Source organism: Bubalus bubalis, chromosome 4 (genome assembly GCF_019923935.1).
Source record: "Bubalus bubalis isolate 160015118507 breed Murrah chromosome 4, NDDB_SH_1, whole genome shotgun sequence".
Classification (NCBI taxonomy): domain Eukaryota; kingdom Metazoa; phylum Chordata; class Mammalia; order Artiodactyla; family Bovidae; genus Bubalus; species Bubalus bubalis.
This window is the reverse complement of record NC_059160.1, coordinates 127,437,576-127,452,443: the sequence shown is the minus strand read 5'-3', so window position 1 is coordinate 127,452,443 and position 14,868 is coordinate 127,437,576. Positions and strand designations below refer to the sequence as shown.

At 35.9% G+C, this 14,868-nt stretch overlaps 1 protein-coding gene across 7 annotated transcripts in view; it reads left to right on the top strand.

Annotated features, from left to right (window-relative positions):
* ARID4B (AT-rich interaction domain 4B) overlaps positions 1-14,868 on the top strand; it is a 138,261-nt gene that overhangs the window by 52,154 nt on the left and 71,239 nt on the right. For all 7 annotated transcript variants that reach the window (XM_044942036.2, XM_044942037.2, XM_044942035.2 and 4 more), the window contains exons 3-6: positions 2,625-2,735; positions 5,281-5,346; positions 11,784-11,874; positions 13,319-13,398. In XM_044942036.2, the coding sequence (XP_044797971.1) occupies positions 2,625-2,735; positions 5,281-5,346; positions 11,784-11,874; positions 13,319-13,398 (348 nt within the window). The remainder of the gene's footprint in view (positions 1-2,624; positions 2,736-5,280; positions 5,347-11,783; positions 11,875-13,318; positions 13,399-14,868) is intronic.

Below are 14,868 nucleotides of genomic sequence, written 5' to 3'. Positions count from 1 at the left end.
TGTTTTTCTGTAGAAATTCATGTTCTGGTTAGCATAGTTTCACTTCTAGACAATTAATGTGTGTCAGTATCCCATTCTGACTATCTGTGTAGCTCCAACCTGTGTTAAAACGCAGGCGTGTTAAACAAATGTATACAGAATTCAGATTATTCATCTGAATAATTAAGAGAAATTAGAGACAAAAAGTAACTTACCTATAATGATACCAAAAAAAAAAAAAGAGAGAGAGACAAATTAAAATCAGGGCATAGATCTTTGCTTTTCTTATGCTCTTTTGAGAAAATAACACTGTTCTAACAATGTATCTAGCAAGTTTTTTTAAACTTCGACTTTCCTTTGCAAGTATTTTTCTAATAGACATTTTCTTTATGTAGTTTGCTAATTCCTTTTCTTGTGTTCTACTGTGATGGAAGGGAAATAATACTCCCTGAAAGTAATAATTTGCCCTCATGAAATCTGAGTTAATTATTACTCTTTTCTATCTACATGGATTTCCATGTTGGTTACAATGTGGGATGGGCTTTGATTGGAGGAAAAATCACCTTTCTCATATTCAAGTTGAATAAATCTGCTCAGTAAGCATAGTTATTGTTTGCTAATGTTGGAATGTGACCAGTGTTTGATATGAATATTAGTGAAAAGAATACTTAAATGAGTTTATGTGTACTAGTAGTCTAAATAATATTACTGTTCTATTCCTGCCCCCCCTGCCTTTTTGGTTTAGAATTCTCTATATAGTATCTAAAAAGTGTATCATTTCTTGAATATTTATTTGTTTCTGATTGGGCACGAACAAGTACTTTTAGATCACCTCTGATTCTTTTCTCTATTTCACGATTTCTGGTTCCTCATTAATTTTTAGTTAACCAAACTATTTATCTATGAAAATAAAATTTTGCTGGCTAATGAGGCAGGAAGTATTAATGGGAGAGGTTGTGAGTTGTGGAGGTTAATGGGCCTTATGGGCATGAAGCAGCCCCTTTATCTGGGCTTCTTTAGGAATAACACAAAATTTATCAATTGAATTAATGTCTTTTTGACAATTTCTTAGTGAAGTGCTGCAAATTCCTGTTCATATTCTTGCTAAAATAGAGCCATTAGCCTGTCTGGAATTAAATCAAAATTTTGACCAAGAAAGGTGATACTTTAAGAGGGCTCAGCCATAAGGTAGAAATGTATTTATTAAATTTAGGTGCAAAGACTAGTACAGAGTTATCAAATTGTAGTTCATGGTATCAGCATATTTTAAAAATAACAATGCAGAAATGATTATCTTGCTATGAGAGTACACTTCTGCTATAGCATAAATTGAAATATAAGCATTTTCTTAAGTAGATTTAAGAAATCATATACTTGATATGTTTTAAGTGTTTTTTTAAAATATACGTGAGGCAAATGGCCATTAAGGAGGGTGACCTGATATGTTTAGTTGTAACCCCTTTTTTTGGTTTCTGATACCTCCCCCACCTTTCAAAAAGTTATTAAAATTATTTGCTGTCTTTATGATAATTTTTGTTATATCATTAGGATATTTTTTTAGAGATAGATCTCTTCTATGTGTATTAGCCAGAACTATTAGAGGTAAATTTATTTGAAGATCCAAATGAAATTGATGTTCTCATTAGTTATTGCTATATATTAGTATTTTTCCACCTTGTATTCTGTGGAATTTCTGCAGGATGTTAATAGATGTTAATTTTAAAAAAGGATTCTTTGGACAAATAGACTGGAAAATGGTGAGACAGAATGGGAATTGATTCAATAAACTGATTTTCCCAGACTCCCAACTCTTTTTTTTTTTTTTTTTTTCCCTCTGGTGGTGCATCTTGGTATATTAGTTTTTCTTATAAAACATTTTGGGAGAAGTTACTTGTATAATCTTTCTTTGTCTGTGGAATTGATTAACGTAAGTAGAACCCCTTAGAACTATAGCTCCTGAGCAGAAAAAGAACGTGATTATAAAAAAACAGCTAGATTAGGACTATTAAAAATTAAATCACAGTGAAAAAGCTTAGACTATTTATTGTAGACGGGAAGTAAACAGTGAATTCATGTCAAAGCAGTTGAGACATTTTGGCTGATTTTTACTTGAGATTTTTCAAATTGGATGTCTTTGTTCAGTTTTTAACAATAGTTTGAATCTATGTGGTTTTTCCCTACCCCCTTTGATACTGTTCTACCTTAGAGTCATCTTGATAGGGAGCTGTTCTGAATTTGGGTGGCTGCCAAGATAATAGCCTAAATATGAAAAGAAATTTTCTTTGAGCTTTAAGAATGTTCCTTTTCTTTCAGGGCTTATTTAGTAAAGAAAATTTGAATAAAAGAGTGGATAGGATGATACATACTTGTGATTGAGCTGATTCATATCATGGACCATGTGTGTTTCATGTAGAGAAAAAAGATGCATTTGTATCTTCTTTGACGTACATTTTGGTACATGTAAATAGACCTTATGTATTTTACTTATTTTTAAGTTAGAGTATTTTATAGATTGTTCTTGTTAACAATACATTCATGTATTATAGCTTTTATAGCTGTAACAGGATTAGATCTACCAATCTGAAGTCTGATTGGGGGAAAGAACTCAAAAGTTTAAATCTAATAATAAGTTTTTGCATTTTTAGGCGCTTGATGAACCTCCCTATTTGACAGTGGGCACTGATGTGAGTGCTAAATACAGAGGAGCCTTTTGTGAAGCCAAGATCAAGACAGCAAAAAGACTTGTCAAAGTCAAGGTACAGTATATGTAGATTTTATAAATTATATATATATATTTTTTTAGATTTTATAAATTATGTATTTAGTATTTGATATCTGAACTTTTATTTGGTGAATGTATTAAAAATTTTTTCTTCTGCAAGTTGAGTTTAGTTTCTAAGAGTAAAGATTGTAAAAATAACTGAAAACAAAGCATTATTTGTGATTCTTAAGTGTTCTAATTGGAATGAAATTAGACAATCATAATTGGTATTTTGAATGCCATTTCACTACAGACATGGTATTGTTTGTATTGTTAGCCTTTTAGAACTGGAAAGGACCTTAGAAGTCATGTAGTTTAATTTCTTAATTTTATCCTAAGGAAAATGAGGCTCAATAAAAGGGCCAGGGCCTTTTATTTGGACCATCCTGGAAAATTAGTGACAGAATGGGATTTGAATAGTACATCAATTTTAAGACTCTTCACCATTTTAACCATGAAATTGAGATGTGGTTTATAACTGATGATAGTGGATCTAGTTGTTGATTCCTTATCTTCTACTTTTCTTGAAAAAATCTTGCCAGTTATTTATTGAGTTGCAAACTGTGCAGGTGGGAAGGAGGATGGGGATATGAGAATAACCTTGTCTCTTTTCAAGAGACTTATAATCTAGGTAGCATATACCCCATAAAATATTGTTTTGAACATCACCAGTAAAACAGCCATAGAGGTGTTGTACTTGAGCTATCAGAGCTTCTTCCATGCTGGTATGCCTTGGTTCTTTCCTTACCGCAGGGATATGTTGAAAAAAGCTTCGGGGTGATGCTAATTCACACCGCTAGTTAAGAACCTTTGTGACAGGGCCTTTAAATTAACTGTAAGCCTGTAGGATGCTGATCTGGTCTCCCTCCCTGCCTTCAGGTTTCACATGCTTGGTGTACCTAAGCTCCTGTAGTGCCTTTTCCTGTTCTGACTTCACACGCTGGTGTTCTCTGAGCACTCATTTTTGCCATTACTGTCTTGTAGATGAAGAGAAAGTTTTTTTTTAATCAGTTTTCTCACTCTTTCAGACAGAGCTCCTGAGAGCACATGTAATACCTTGGTGTGAATTAGACAGAAATCTCTCCCTTTGGAGAGAGGTGGGACTTCTCCTCAGCAGAACTTGGCCTCCAGATAAGCACCTTCTAACCTGTGCTGGTTAGAAAAGGTGTTCCTTTGGGCAAGAGCCATGTGTTACTCCAGGAACCATGCTTCACTGGAATTGAGCCGTGATTTGTAATCTCACCTGGGTGTCTCTGTGTAATGCATGGTCCTGCAAAACGACACACAGCAGTTGTGCCATTTCTTGCTACCAGTGAAAGGAAGAAAGCAGTCTGTGTGACTTGTGCTGGTAGCACAGAGTACCGGCCAAAACCTCGTGTCTCATAAGTAGTGGCTGTCTAAAATTTGTTCTTAGTTCTTTAGACTGCTCTAAAAATCTGTTTATAATTCAAAGCGAATGATTTTCTCAACAGATATGGTAGTATATTTCTGTATCAGTTTGTTTATGATTCAGAGTTAATACATTTTCAACAATTTGTTAATATACTTCTTCCCTATAAGTTTTTATTTGTTGAGCATTTATTACATGCTGGGCATTGTATCAGGTATTGAAACTCGAGTATTAAGACCTTTTCTCAATTCTTAAGTGGTTTACTGTCTAAGTGAATGACACAGATGTGTAAACACATAATTTAAATGAAGTGTAGTAGTGCCATGTGTGAGACAGAAATGTATGGGATGCTGTGAGTACAGGACAGCTCCTTTCGTAGCTGGTTTGTGAGCCTATTTCATAATTGATTACCACACACATCAGATAAGACCACGTTAATGGTTCAGTCCTTGGAAGCTCTTGTTTTATATAGGGGAAACCACCTTTTCTATACTGAGTATTGGAAGCTATTTTGTTTTTACCAACTAATTAAATATTTAAACTTGATCCCTTTATTTTAACATCTAGTGTCCCATTCTCTGATGTCTGTACTGACAGGACAGTAAAGTTCTGGATCCGGATGGCCTGAGTTTGAATCTCAGCTCTACCATGTACTAGTTCTGTGATCTTGGACCAGTTGCTTACACTTTGTGTTCCTCTGTTTTCTTAGCAACAAAATGGGAATAACCACCCTACCTAGTAAAGTTTTTGTGAAGATGATAGGTTCAATGCTTGAGCTTAATGCTGGACACTCAGCAAATGTGTGTTGCTACTGCTTATTATTAACCGAAGGCTTCACAAAATGGTAGAATACATAATAAACTAAGATCACCACCTCCTTTTTCCTCATTTTTTAGGAAAACAAATTATATGATTAAACTCATAACTAATAGTACTGAATAAACTATAATGAGTGAATTATCAAGTAAATTAGTCTGGGTGTTGTCTGTTAAATAGTAAGTTTTTCAATTTCTACTTAGGGATTGAGATTTTGTACAAACTAGGCAGCCATTTGTTTAGATTACTTATTAAAAAAAAAGAATTCATGCATTAATGAGCTTGTGCTGCTTTTTTTTCTTTTTTGGTGGCTAATTAAATTTATAATCTCTAGGTAACATTTAGACATGATTCTTCAACAGTGGAAGTTCAAGATGACCATATAAAGGGCCCACTAAAGGTAATTCATTTATTTATTCATAATAACTGTTTCCCACTGAAGCACTAGAAGTAATAATCTTGATCTTTTAAAAAATTCATTGGTTACTTTGCAATTCAGTTGATAAATATGTTCAGTTCAGTTCAGTTGCTCAGTCATGTCCGACTTTTTGCGACCCCGTGAATCGCAGCACTCCAGGCCTCCCTGTCCATCACCAACTGCCAGAGTTCACTCAAACTCACGTCCATCGAGTCAGTGATACCATCCAGCCATTTCATCCTCTGTCGTCCCCTTCTCCTCCTGCCCCCAATCCCTCCCAGCATCGGAGTCGTTTCCAATGAGTCAGCTCTTCTCATGAGGTGGCCAAAGTATTGGAGTTTCAGCTTCAGCATCAGTCCTTCCAGTGAACACCCAGGTGTGATCTCCTTTAGGATGGACTGGTTGGATCTCCTTGCAGTTCAAGGACTCTCAAGAGTCTTCTCCAACACCACAGTTCAAAAGCATCAATTCTTCGGCGCTCAGCTTTCTTCGCAGTCCAACTCTCACATCCATACATGACCACTGGAAAAACCATAGCCTTGACTAGCCGGACCTTTGTTGGCAAAGTAATATCTCTGCTTTTCAATATGCTATCTAGATTGGTCATAACTTTCCTTTCAAGGAGTAAGCGTCTTTTAATTTGATGACTGCAGTCACCATCTGCAGTAATTTTGGAGCCCCAAAAAATAAAGTCGGACACTGTTTCCCCATCTGTTTCCCATGAAGTGATGGGACCAGATGCCATAATCTTCGTTTTCTGAATGTTGAGCTTTAAGCCAACTTTTTCACTTTCCTCTTTCACTTTCATCAAGAGGCTTTTTAGTTCCTCTTCACTTTCTACCATAAGGATGGTGTCATCTGCATATCTGAGGTTATTGATATTTCTCCCGGCAGTCTTGATTCCAGCTTGTGCTTCTTCCAGCCCAGCGTTTCTCATGATGTACTCTGCATCTGCATATAAGTTAAATAAGCAGTGTGTGGGGAGGGAGGAGGGAGGAGGGTTCAGGATGGGGAACACATGTAAACCTGTGGCGGATTCATTTTGATATTTGGCAAATCTAATACAGTTATGTAAAGTTTAAAAATAAAATAAAATTTAAAAAAAAAAAAAAAATAAGCAGTGTGACAGTATACAGCCTTGATGTACTCCTTTTCCTACATGGAACCAGTCTGTTGTTCCATGTCCAGTTCTAACTGTTGCTTCCTGACCTGCATATAGGTTTCTCAAGAGGCAGGTCAGGTGGTCTGGTATTCCCATCTCTTTCAGAATTTTCCACAGTTTATTGTGATCCACACAGTCAAAGGCTTTGGCATAGTCAATAAAGCAGAAATAGATGTTTTTCTGGAACTCTCTTGCTTTTTCCATGATCCAGTGAATGTTGGCAATTTGACCTCTGGTTCCTCCGCCTTTTCTAAAACGAGCTTGAACATCTGGAAGTTCACGATTCACGTACTGCTGAAGCCTGGCTTGGAGAATTTTGAGCATTACTTTACTAGCGTGTGAGATGAGTGGAATTGTACGGTAGTTTGAGCATTCTTTGGCACTGCCTTTCTTTGGGATTGGAATGAAAACTGACCTTTTCCAGTGCTGTGGCCACTGCTGAGTTTTCCAAATTTGCTGGCATATTGAGTGCAGTACTTTCACAGCATCATCTTTTAGAATTTGAAAGAGCTCCACTGGAATTCCATCACCTCCACTAGCTTTGTTCATAGTGATGCTTTCTAAATGTGTAATTCTCTCTAAATAGGAAAAAAAATAGACTTAATGTGCCATAAAACCTATATGACAGTAAAACTTGTGTTCACAAGTGAAATGAACATCAAGGAAAGATTGATTGCTTTTTATTCACTCATCTGTTTTACTCTCACCATGTTTCACTTACTAAAAGGGTGGAATTTCCAGAAATATTAAGTGGTAAACTAGGGATCAAGTGATACGAGTTCCATGATGATGTGAAAAGTGAGAAAACAAAACATAATAAATCTTCAGAGCTTTCGATTCTTTGAAGCAACTGCTGGCCTATGAAATTTTTTAAGGGTCATTAGGCAGTTATACAGAGAAGGCAATGGCACCCCACTCCAGTACTCTTGCCTGGAAAATCCTGTGGATGGAGGAGCCTGGTAGGCTGCAGTCCATGGGGTCGCTAAGAGTCGGGCACGACTGAGCCACTTCACTTTCGCTTTTCACTTTCATGCACTGCAGAAGGAAATGGCAACCCACTCCAGTGTTCTTGCCTAGAGAATCCCAGGGACGGGGGAGCCTGGTGGGCTGCCGTCTATGGGGTCGCACAGAGTCGGATACGACTGAAGCGACTTAGCAGCAGCAGCAGCAGGCGGTTAAAAGTGATCAACTGTTCATGCATACACATAGAGAGTTTAATTTATTTGCATTATTTTTTCTTCATTGGCCAGTTATGAATTAAGTGTTGCTTTACTTTGCACTAGTGAGCAGGCTTAAAGGAAATATGTGGGTAGCCACTATGTCCTGTTCGGCCCTTTTGAATGTCTGAAACGGACATTGGCTTAGCTGGGCAAATTTTAAGAAACACTAACATAATTGAAGAAACATTTTTAGATGCAAGAAAATTCCTTTCCTAATGAAACAGTACTTTTCAGAGAACTTGATAGATGTCTCTATCTGCCGATTTTTGTTGGTGGTTGTTTTGAAAACTTTTAATTGAATCCCCAGGGCATTAGTACCTTGCATATATAGTAGGCACTGTGGAAGACTAAGGGCTTCCCAAATAGCACTAGTGGTAAAGAACCCGCCTGCCAATGCAAGAGATGTGGGTTTGATCCATACATTGGGAAGATAGATCCCCTGGAGTAGGGATGGCAACCCACTCCAGTATTCTTGCCTGGAAAATTCCATGGACAGAGGAGCCTGGTGAATTGCAGTCCATGGGGTCACAAAGTCAGACATGACTGAGCACATCTGCACATGGAAGACTAAAACTTGTAAGTTTTTTAATATTGCCTTGTGAAAATTATTTTCCACTTTTTCTTTTTTATAGGTGTCCTCTTTAATGTTATATGCACATGTGTATTACTTGTAGGGATAAAAGGACAAAAACATGCACATGTATAATTTGATGTTGGGCTTCCCTGGTGGCTTAGATGATAAAGAATCTCTGTGTAGTCCGAAGACTCGGTTTTATCCCTGGGTTAGGAACATCCCCTGGAGAAGGAAATTGCAACCCACGCCGGTATTCTTGACTGGAGAATTCCATGGACAGAGGAGCCTGGTGGGCTACAGTCCATCAGGTCACAAAGATTCAGACATAACTGAGTGACTAACACACACACACACGCAATTTGATGTTAACTGCCATTTATTTAGCATTTAGTATGTGTTAGTACTGTGCTAATTTCTCTGCACATATTATTTTATATAATCCTCATAACAACTCTTTAGAGATGAGGAAGTTGGAGGGAGATGGGAGGTAAAGTAATCTGGCCCAAGGTCTTATAGCTAGTAATGAGATGGCAAAAATAAAAATTCTCATGGACTCATAGCCTGTAGTTTTGAAGCATTGTGCCCCCTGGATGATCAGAACACACGCATCTCTGCCTTATTTGTGTGTTTGCCTTATGAGCACACCAGCTAGCTCTTCACTACCTGACTACCTTATTTACCTGGCACATGCTAGCTGGTACCAGTTACAAAAAATGCTCAGTGTTGCAGGGATTGGAAAGACAATTTGAATCCTCTAGACATCTCTCTTTTTGGTTAAGCCTGTTTGATTATGGCATAGTTGGTTTTTTTTGCTTGTTTGTTTTGTCTTATTAAAATTTTCTTTTTTTTTGATTAGGTTTGGGATCATTTTGATTTTGACATAGACAAGTGTATTAAATTACAGTCTCAAAATTGTTGAAATATTTCTCTTGCTTATGGATTTTTTTTGTATGTAGACTTTCAGTTGTTTCCTAATATACTTTGTAGCTTTCTATCAGCTGATGGAGTATTAGTATTTGGATAAATGTTTGTCCTAGAGAAAATAAACTTCCTATTTATTTGTGGTTATTTGATTTCAGTATATTTTCAGTGAGTTGACATGAAGATAATACTGGAACACTTGAGGATTGTATTTTAAAAATGCACCATGTATTTATTGACAGTAGTCTCTGGTGGTCCAGTGGTTGGGAGTGTGCACTTGTATTGCAGGGAGCCTGTGCTTCGTCTCTGGTTTGGGAACTAGAAGAGAGAGAGAGAAGAGTTTCCTTCCCTTTTATGGGCATCGTGTGGGGCTGACACTCTCTTCTCTAAACAAGTTTAGTTTTGTTATCACTGTAAAGATCATATACATTTTCTTTTAACTGAGATGAAACTAATATTATTACTAGTTTCAGTATACAGTATAATGGTTGAATATTTGTGGATCACTAAGTTAACATTTGTCACCATACATGGTTGTAAAGGGGCTTCCCACGTGGTGCTAGTGGTAAAGAATCCATCTGCCGGTGCAGGAGACGTAAGAGTCTCGGGTTCCATCCCTGGGTGGAGAAGATCCCCTGGAGGAGGGCATAGCAACCCTCTCCAGTATTCTTGCCTGGAGAATTCCATAGACAGAGGAGCCTGGAGGGCTACAGTCCATAGGGTCACAAAGAGTTGGACGCTACTGTATGAAGCAACTTAGCACACACGGTTGTAAAAAAATTTTTTTCTTGGGGTGAGGACTTTTAAGACTTAGCCTCTATTTTCGATCTTATTCTCTGAATCTTATAAAGTTGGCTTTTTGTTTGTTTTGTTTTTTAGACTTCATGTATAAGTGATATCGTATGGTAATTGTCTTTTTCTATATGACTAATTTCATGTGGCACAATGCCCTCAGTGTCTGCCCATGTTGTTGCAGATGACAGGCTTTCATTCTTTTTAATGGCTGATTTATGTGAGCATGTGTGCACGCACACACATATCTTTATCATCCATTGATGGATACTTAGCTTCTTTTCCTATCTTTGCTATTGTAAATAATGCTTCAGTGAACTTGGGGGGTGCGTATATCCTTTCAAATTAGTGTTTTCATTTCCTTCAGATAAATATCCACAAGTGAAATTACTGGATCGTGTGATAGTTGTCTGTGTAATTTTTTTGAAGACCCTCTATTCTGCTTTCCATAGTGCTGTACCAGTTTAGGTTCCTACCAGTAGTGCACAAAGGTTTCCTGCTCCACATCCTGGTCAGCACTTTTGTTTCTTGTCTTTTGATAATGATAAGCCATTCTCAGTAGGTGTCAGGAGATACCTAATAGTGGGTTTAATTTGCATTTCCCTGTTGATTAGTGATACTGAACGTATTTGCATGTACCTGTTTGCTGTCTGTATGTCGTCTTTGGAAAAGTGTCTATTCAGGCCTTCTGCTCATTTTTTAAATGGAGCTTTCTGCTTTTCTGGATATTAATTTTGTGAGCTGTTTATGTATTTTAGATTTTAGCTCCTTGTCATTTGCATCATTTGCAAATATTTTCTCCCATTCAGTAGATTCTATTTTTGTTTTGTCAATGATTTCCTTTACTGTGCAAAAGCTTTGAAGTTTAATTAGGTCCCATTTATTAATTTTTGCTTTTGCTTCCTTTGCCTTAGAAGACAGATCCAAAAAAACATACTGCTACAATTTATGTCCAAGAGTGCTCTGCTTACGTTTTCTTCTAGCAGTTTTATGGTTTCCAGTTTTACATGCAAGTCTTTAATCCATTTTGATTTTATTTTTGTGTATGGAATGAGAACCTTTGCCGATTTTTCAATTGGGTGTTTTGATTCTTCTTCTCTTTTTCTGTTGCATTGTATGAATTCTTTATATATTTTGATTTTTAACCCTTTATCAGATATGTGATTTGCAAATGTATTTTCTCCCATTTTGTAGGTTGCCTTTTCAAATTGTTGACAATTTCTTTTGCTGTGTAGAAGTGTTTTGGTATGATTTGTGTACACACACACACACACACACATACATATAAAGACCATATACATTTATAAACCATATAAATTATCAGCATTTTCTTGATCAGGTGAAAATATTTTGAAAGATTTTCATTATTGGTACACTGTAACTTATGGGGAACCTCAGAATTATTTGTTAATTTCTCCCCAGCATCTTTTAAAGAAGAGTTGTAATATGAGGCAAAGATATGCAGTTTTACAGATAGGGATCCCCAGACCTGTGAGAGTTCCCTCAGAGAGGTTGTAAGGACAAAACTATATATTTTCATAATAATACTTAGATATTACTTAATTTTTTCATTATGTTCATATTTTCACTGATGATACAGAAACAATCGTGAGTAAAATTGCTGGCACTTTAAGCAAATCAGTAGTTACTATATTCTTCACCATCACGAAATCAGTTTGTCCAAAAAAAGCCAGTTTTTAGTTTGTTCATTTCTCTTAAGTTTTTCTAACTTTTTTTTTTAATACTTTAGGTTGGGGCTATTGTGGAAGTGAAGAATCTTGATGGTGCATATCAGGAAGCTGTAATCAATAAGTTAACAGATGCTAGTTGGTACACTGTAGGTAAGGGAATACATATTCTTCTTAAAATGTATTTTCAATGATAATATAAATAAGGCAGAGTTTTTTCTTGATTTACTTCATCTCTTAGTTGCCATAGTTGTTACTACTATTAATAGTTTTTATCTTTCCAGATCTTTAAAAACTTTATTTCATAAATATGTACATAATGTATAATTTGAACTTAGTGTATATATTATACAGTGGATTTCTAGCTTTTCACTTCAAAGTGTATTTTAAAGTATTTTTTTTCACCTTAACTATTTTTGAGTGTGCATTTCAGTAGCGTTCAGTAAATTCATGTTGTCTTGCAACAGATAAATTTTTAAACTAATACTCATGCTGATGATGTTGCCAGTTTTCTTAGTGTTATATAGTAAATTACTATATTATGGATTGAATGTATTTTGTACATGGACATTATTGTAGTGTTTCCCTAGTGTGTGCATTGAGAACTAGGCATAGATTGAAGGGAAATGTCCTTTTAAAACTTAGGTAGGTTATGAAAACCACTTTCCTAAAAGACTTATTAATTTACACTCCCATAAACAGTAGTGTATGAATGTACTTGTTTTCCCAACCCTTGTCAAATTTGACGTTACTAGTATTTTTAAATTTGTGCTCATCTGGACGCACAATAGTATCTCAATTTTGTTTTAATTTGCTTCTCCCGTGATTAGTAGTGAGATTGGACATATTTTCATATATTTATTGAAAGGAACATTATTTCTGTTGTATTTTCTCTCTTTGGAATTGCCAACGTATAGTGTCTTCCCAGTCCCATCTTTTCCTCTTGGAAAGGTTATCATCTTATTTTTAGGATATGAGTTTATATATTTAAATATACAAAGGGATTGTTAAACCTTTTCCTCTTCAGTTGCAAGTATTCTTCTATTGCTTTACTCTTACCTCTGCTGTCAGTTTTCATATGATAGTCAGTTTTCCTGTGGTTGCCTTTTCCTTTGTAATTTTAGTTTGAATCTTGTTTAAGAAGGCTTTCCTGCTTCATCTGGCCCAAAATGTTAGTAGTACTGAGATTGAGATTAGAGTAATTTATAGGGTCAGTCTGAATATATAAATTTATACTCTTGTTTTTTGTTTCTTAAATTTGTTAGCATTTACCAGTAGAAAAGCTTGCTTTTTCTCTACACTATTGAGAAGGGTTAATCAGCATTTAAAAGGTTTCTTTCTGAAATGCTAACTTTTCATTTGGTGTTTACTGTACCAGGGAAGATGTTTTCATTATATTATTTTTTTTCCCTAGAAATTGAATAAGATATTCTGCATTTGAAGTTGTTCGTTAGAGAACTGAAAATGGATACTTAATGTCACATCTAATCTTTTAAAGGAGTAGCTCTCTTTACACTGATAAAATTAAATATAACAGGTCATTTTGTTAATCTTTGAACATCTGTTCAGTAGTTTCCTTTTCTACCTCTTCTCGCAGTTTTTGATGATGGTGATGAGAAAACGTTGAGACGGTCCTCACTGTGCCTGAAAGGAGAGAGGCATTTTGCCGAGAGTGAAGTAAGTAATCACTTAATCAACAAACATGTCGTATTTTGTATTGGGGTTGGCAAAGTTTTGCTTTCTTACTCAAGCAACTTACTTGTTAATCAGGAAAATTCATTAATATATAAAAGTATTAGCATGTGGTCTGAGAAAACTTTAAGGCCTTGTGTTTGAGTTATCAGGTTCTATATGCTCTTTTTTTAAAAATGTATTTTAGCAATTAGCATTTGTCCATGAAGAAAATACAGTGAGATTGTTCATTATCTTTAGGCAACTTTCATATAGAGTCCTTTAATTTATAAATAATTATAGAATAGAGACTCCTCGTTTGTAACCTACTTGGACCCCGTCATCACTGTTAAAGGGACCTCCTAACTACTCTAAGTACTGCAAACACCTCCTAATTACTGCTGCCGCCAGCAGCTGACATTTATTACAGCCTCTGTTTGGAGAAGGCTTGCCTGACTGCCCTTTCTAAAATGGACGCTTCCATTCCTCATAAGCTTTCTGGGTTAATTTAGTTTTCTTTATAGCACATGTCTTTCTCAGCACTGTGTTTACGTGCTTATGTATTGTCTGCCTTCCTCACTACCGTGTGTCTCAGTGGCAGAGATTTCGTGTGTCTTCTTCACCACTGTGTTCCCAGTTCCTGCAACAGTGCCTGGCACAGAGCAGGAGCTGAATAAACGTTAGTTGGATGAATAACTGAAGTGCTCATATCTGCCAGGGACTTTGCTTAGTGCTTTACATACGTCCTCACATTTACAGCATTATGAGAGAGATGCAGTTCTTATTTTTAGCTTACAGTTGATAAAATTGATGGTCAGAACCATTTCTCAAACCAGCACTTCCTAGTACCAAAATCATGCTCTAAAATCGAAAGATGTTTTAATAAGTGTGCAGGCTTCACACACACAGTTTTGAAAATCAATAACTTGCAATTCAAAAATTTTTTAATGGGCACATTGTTACAAATAGTGTTATATTCTATAACACTATAAATATTAGTTAATATACAGTGTGACCAAACCAAGATTTCTTTTTTCTAATAACTATTTAGAATGATGTTATTGTGGGGAATTTTAATATTTCTGTTAAATTATTAGACTTTATTTTTTGTTGTTATTTTTCCTTTCCCTTAAATGATTGACTTCCCATTTCAATTCCGAATTTGGGACAGATTCTCTGTAATAATTCTGGCCTATCTTTTCAGTCTCATGCTTTATTATTTCCCTGTACTTCTCATTTGTACGACTTTCAGATTATGGTTCATACTTCCTTTTCTTTGTTTCTTCTGAGCCCCGTTCCTCTCAAGACTATGAGAAATGCTTCCTCCTTCATGATGTCTTTCATGAGCTCTCTAACCAAATTTGATCTCAGTATCCTTTGATCCTTTTCCACTTCTCTTACTTTTTTTTTATGGTCTTTCTTTGTTACTTTTATCATTTTCTCTTTAAAATTGTAAGCTGTTTTGGTGGAATAGCC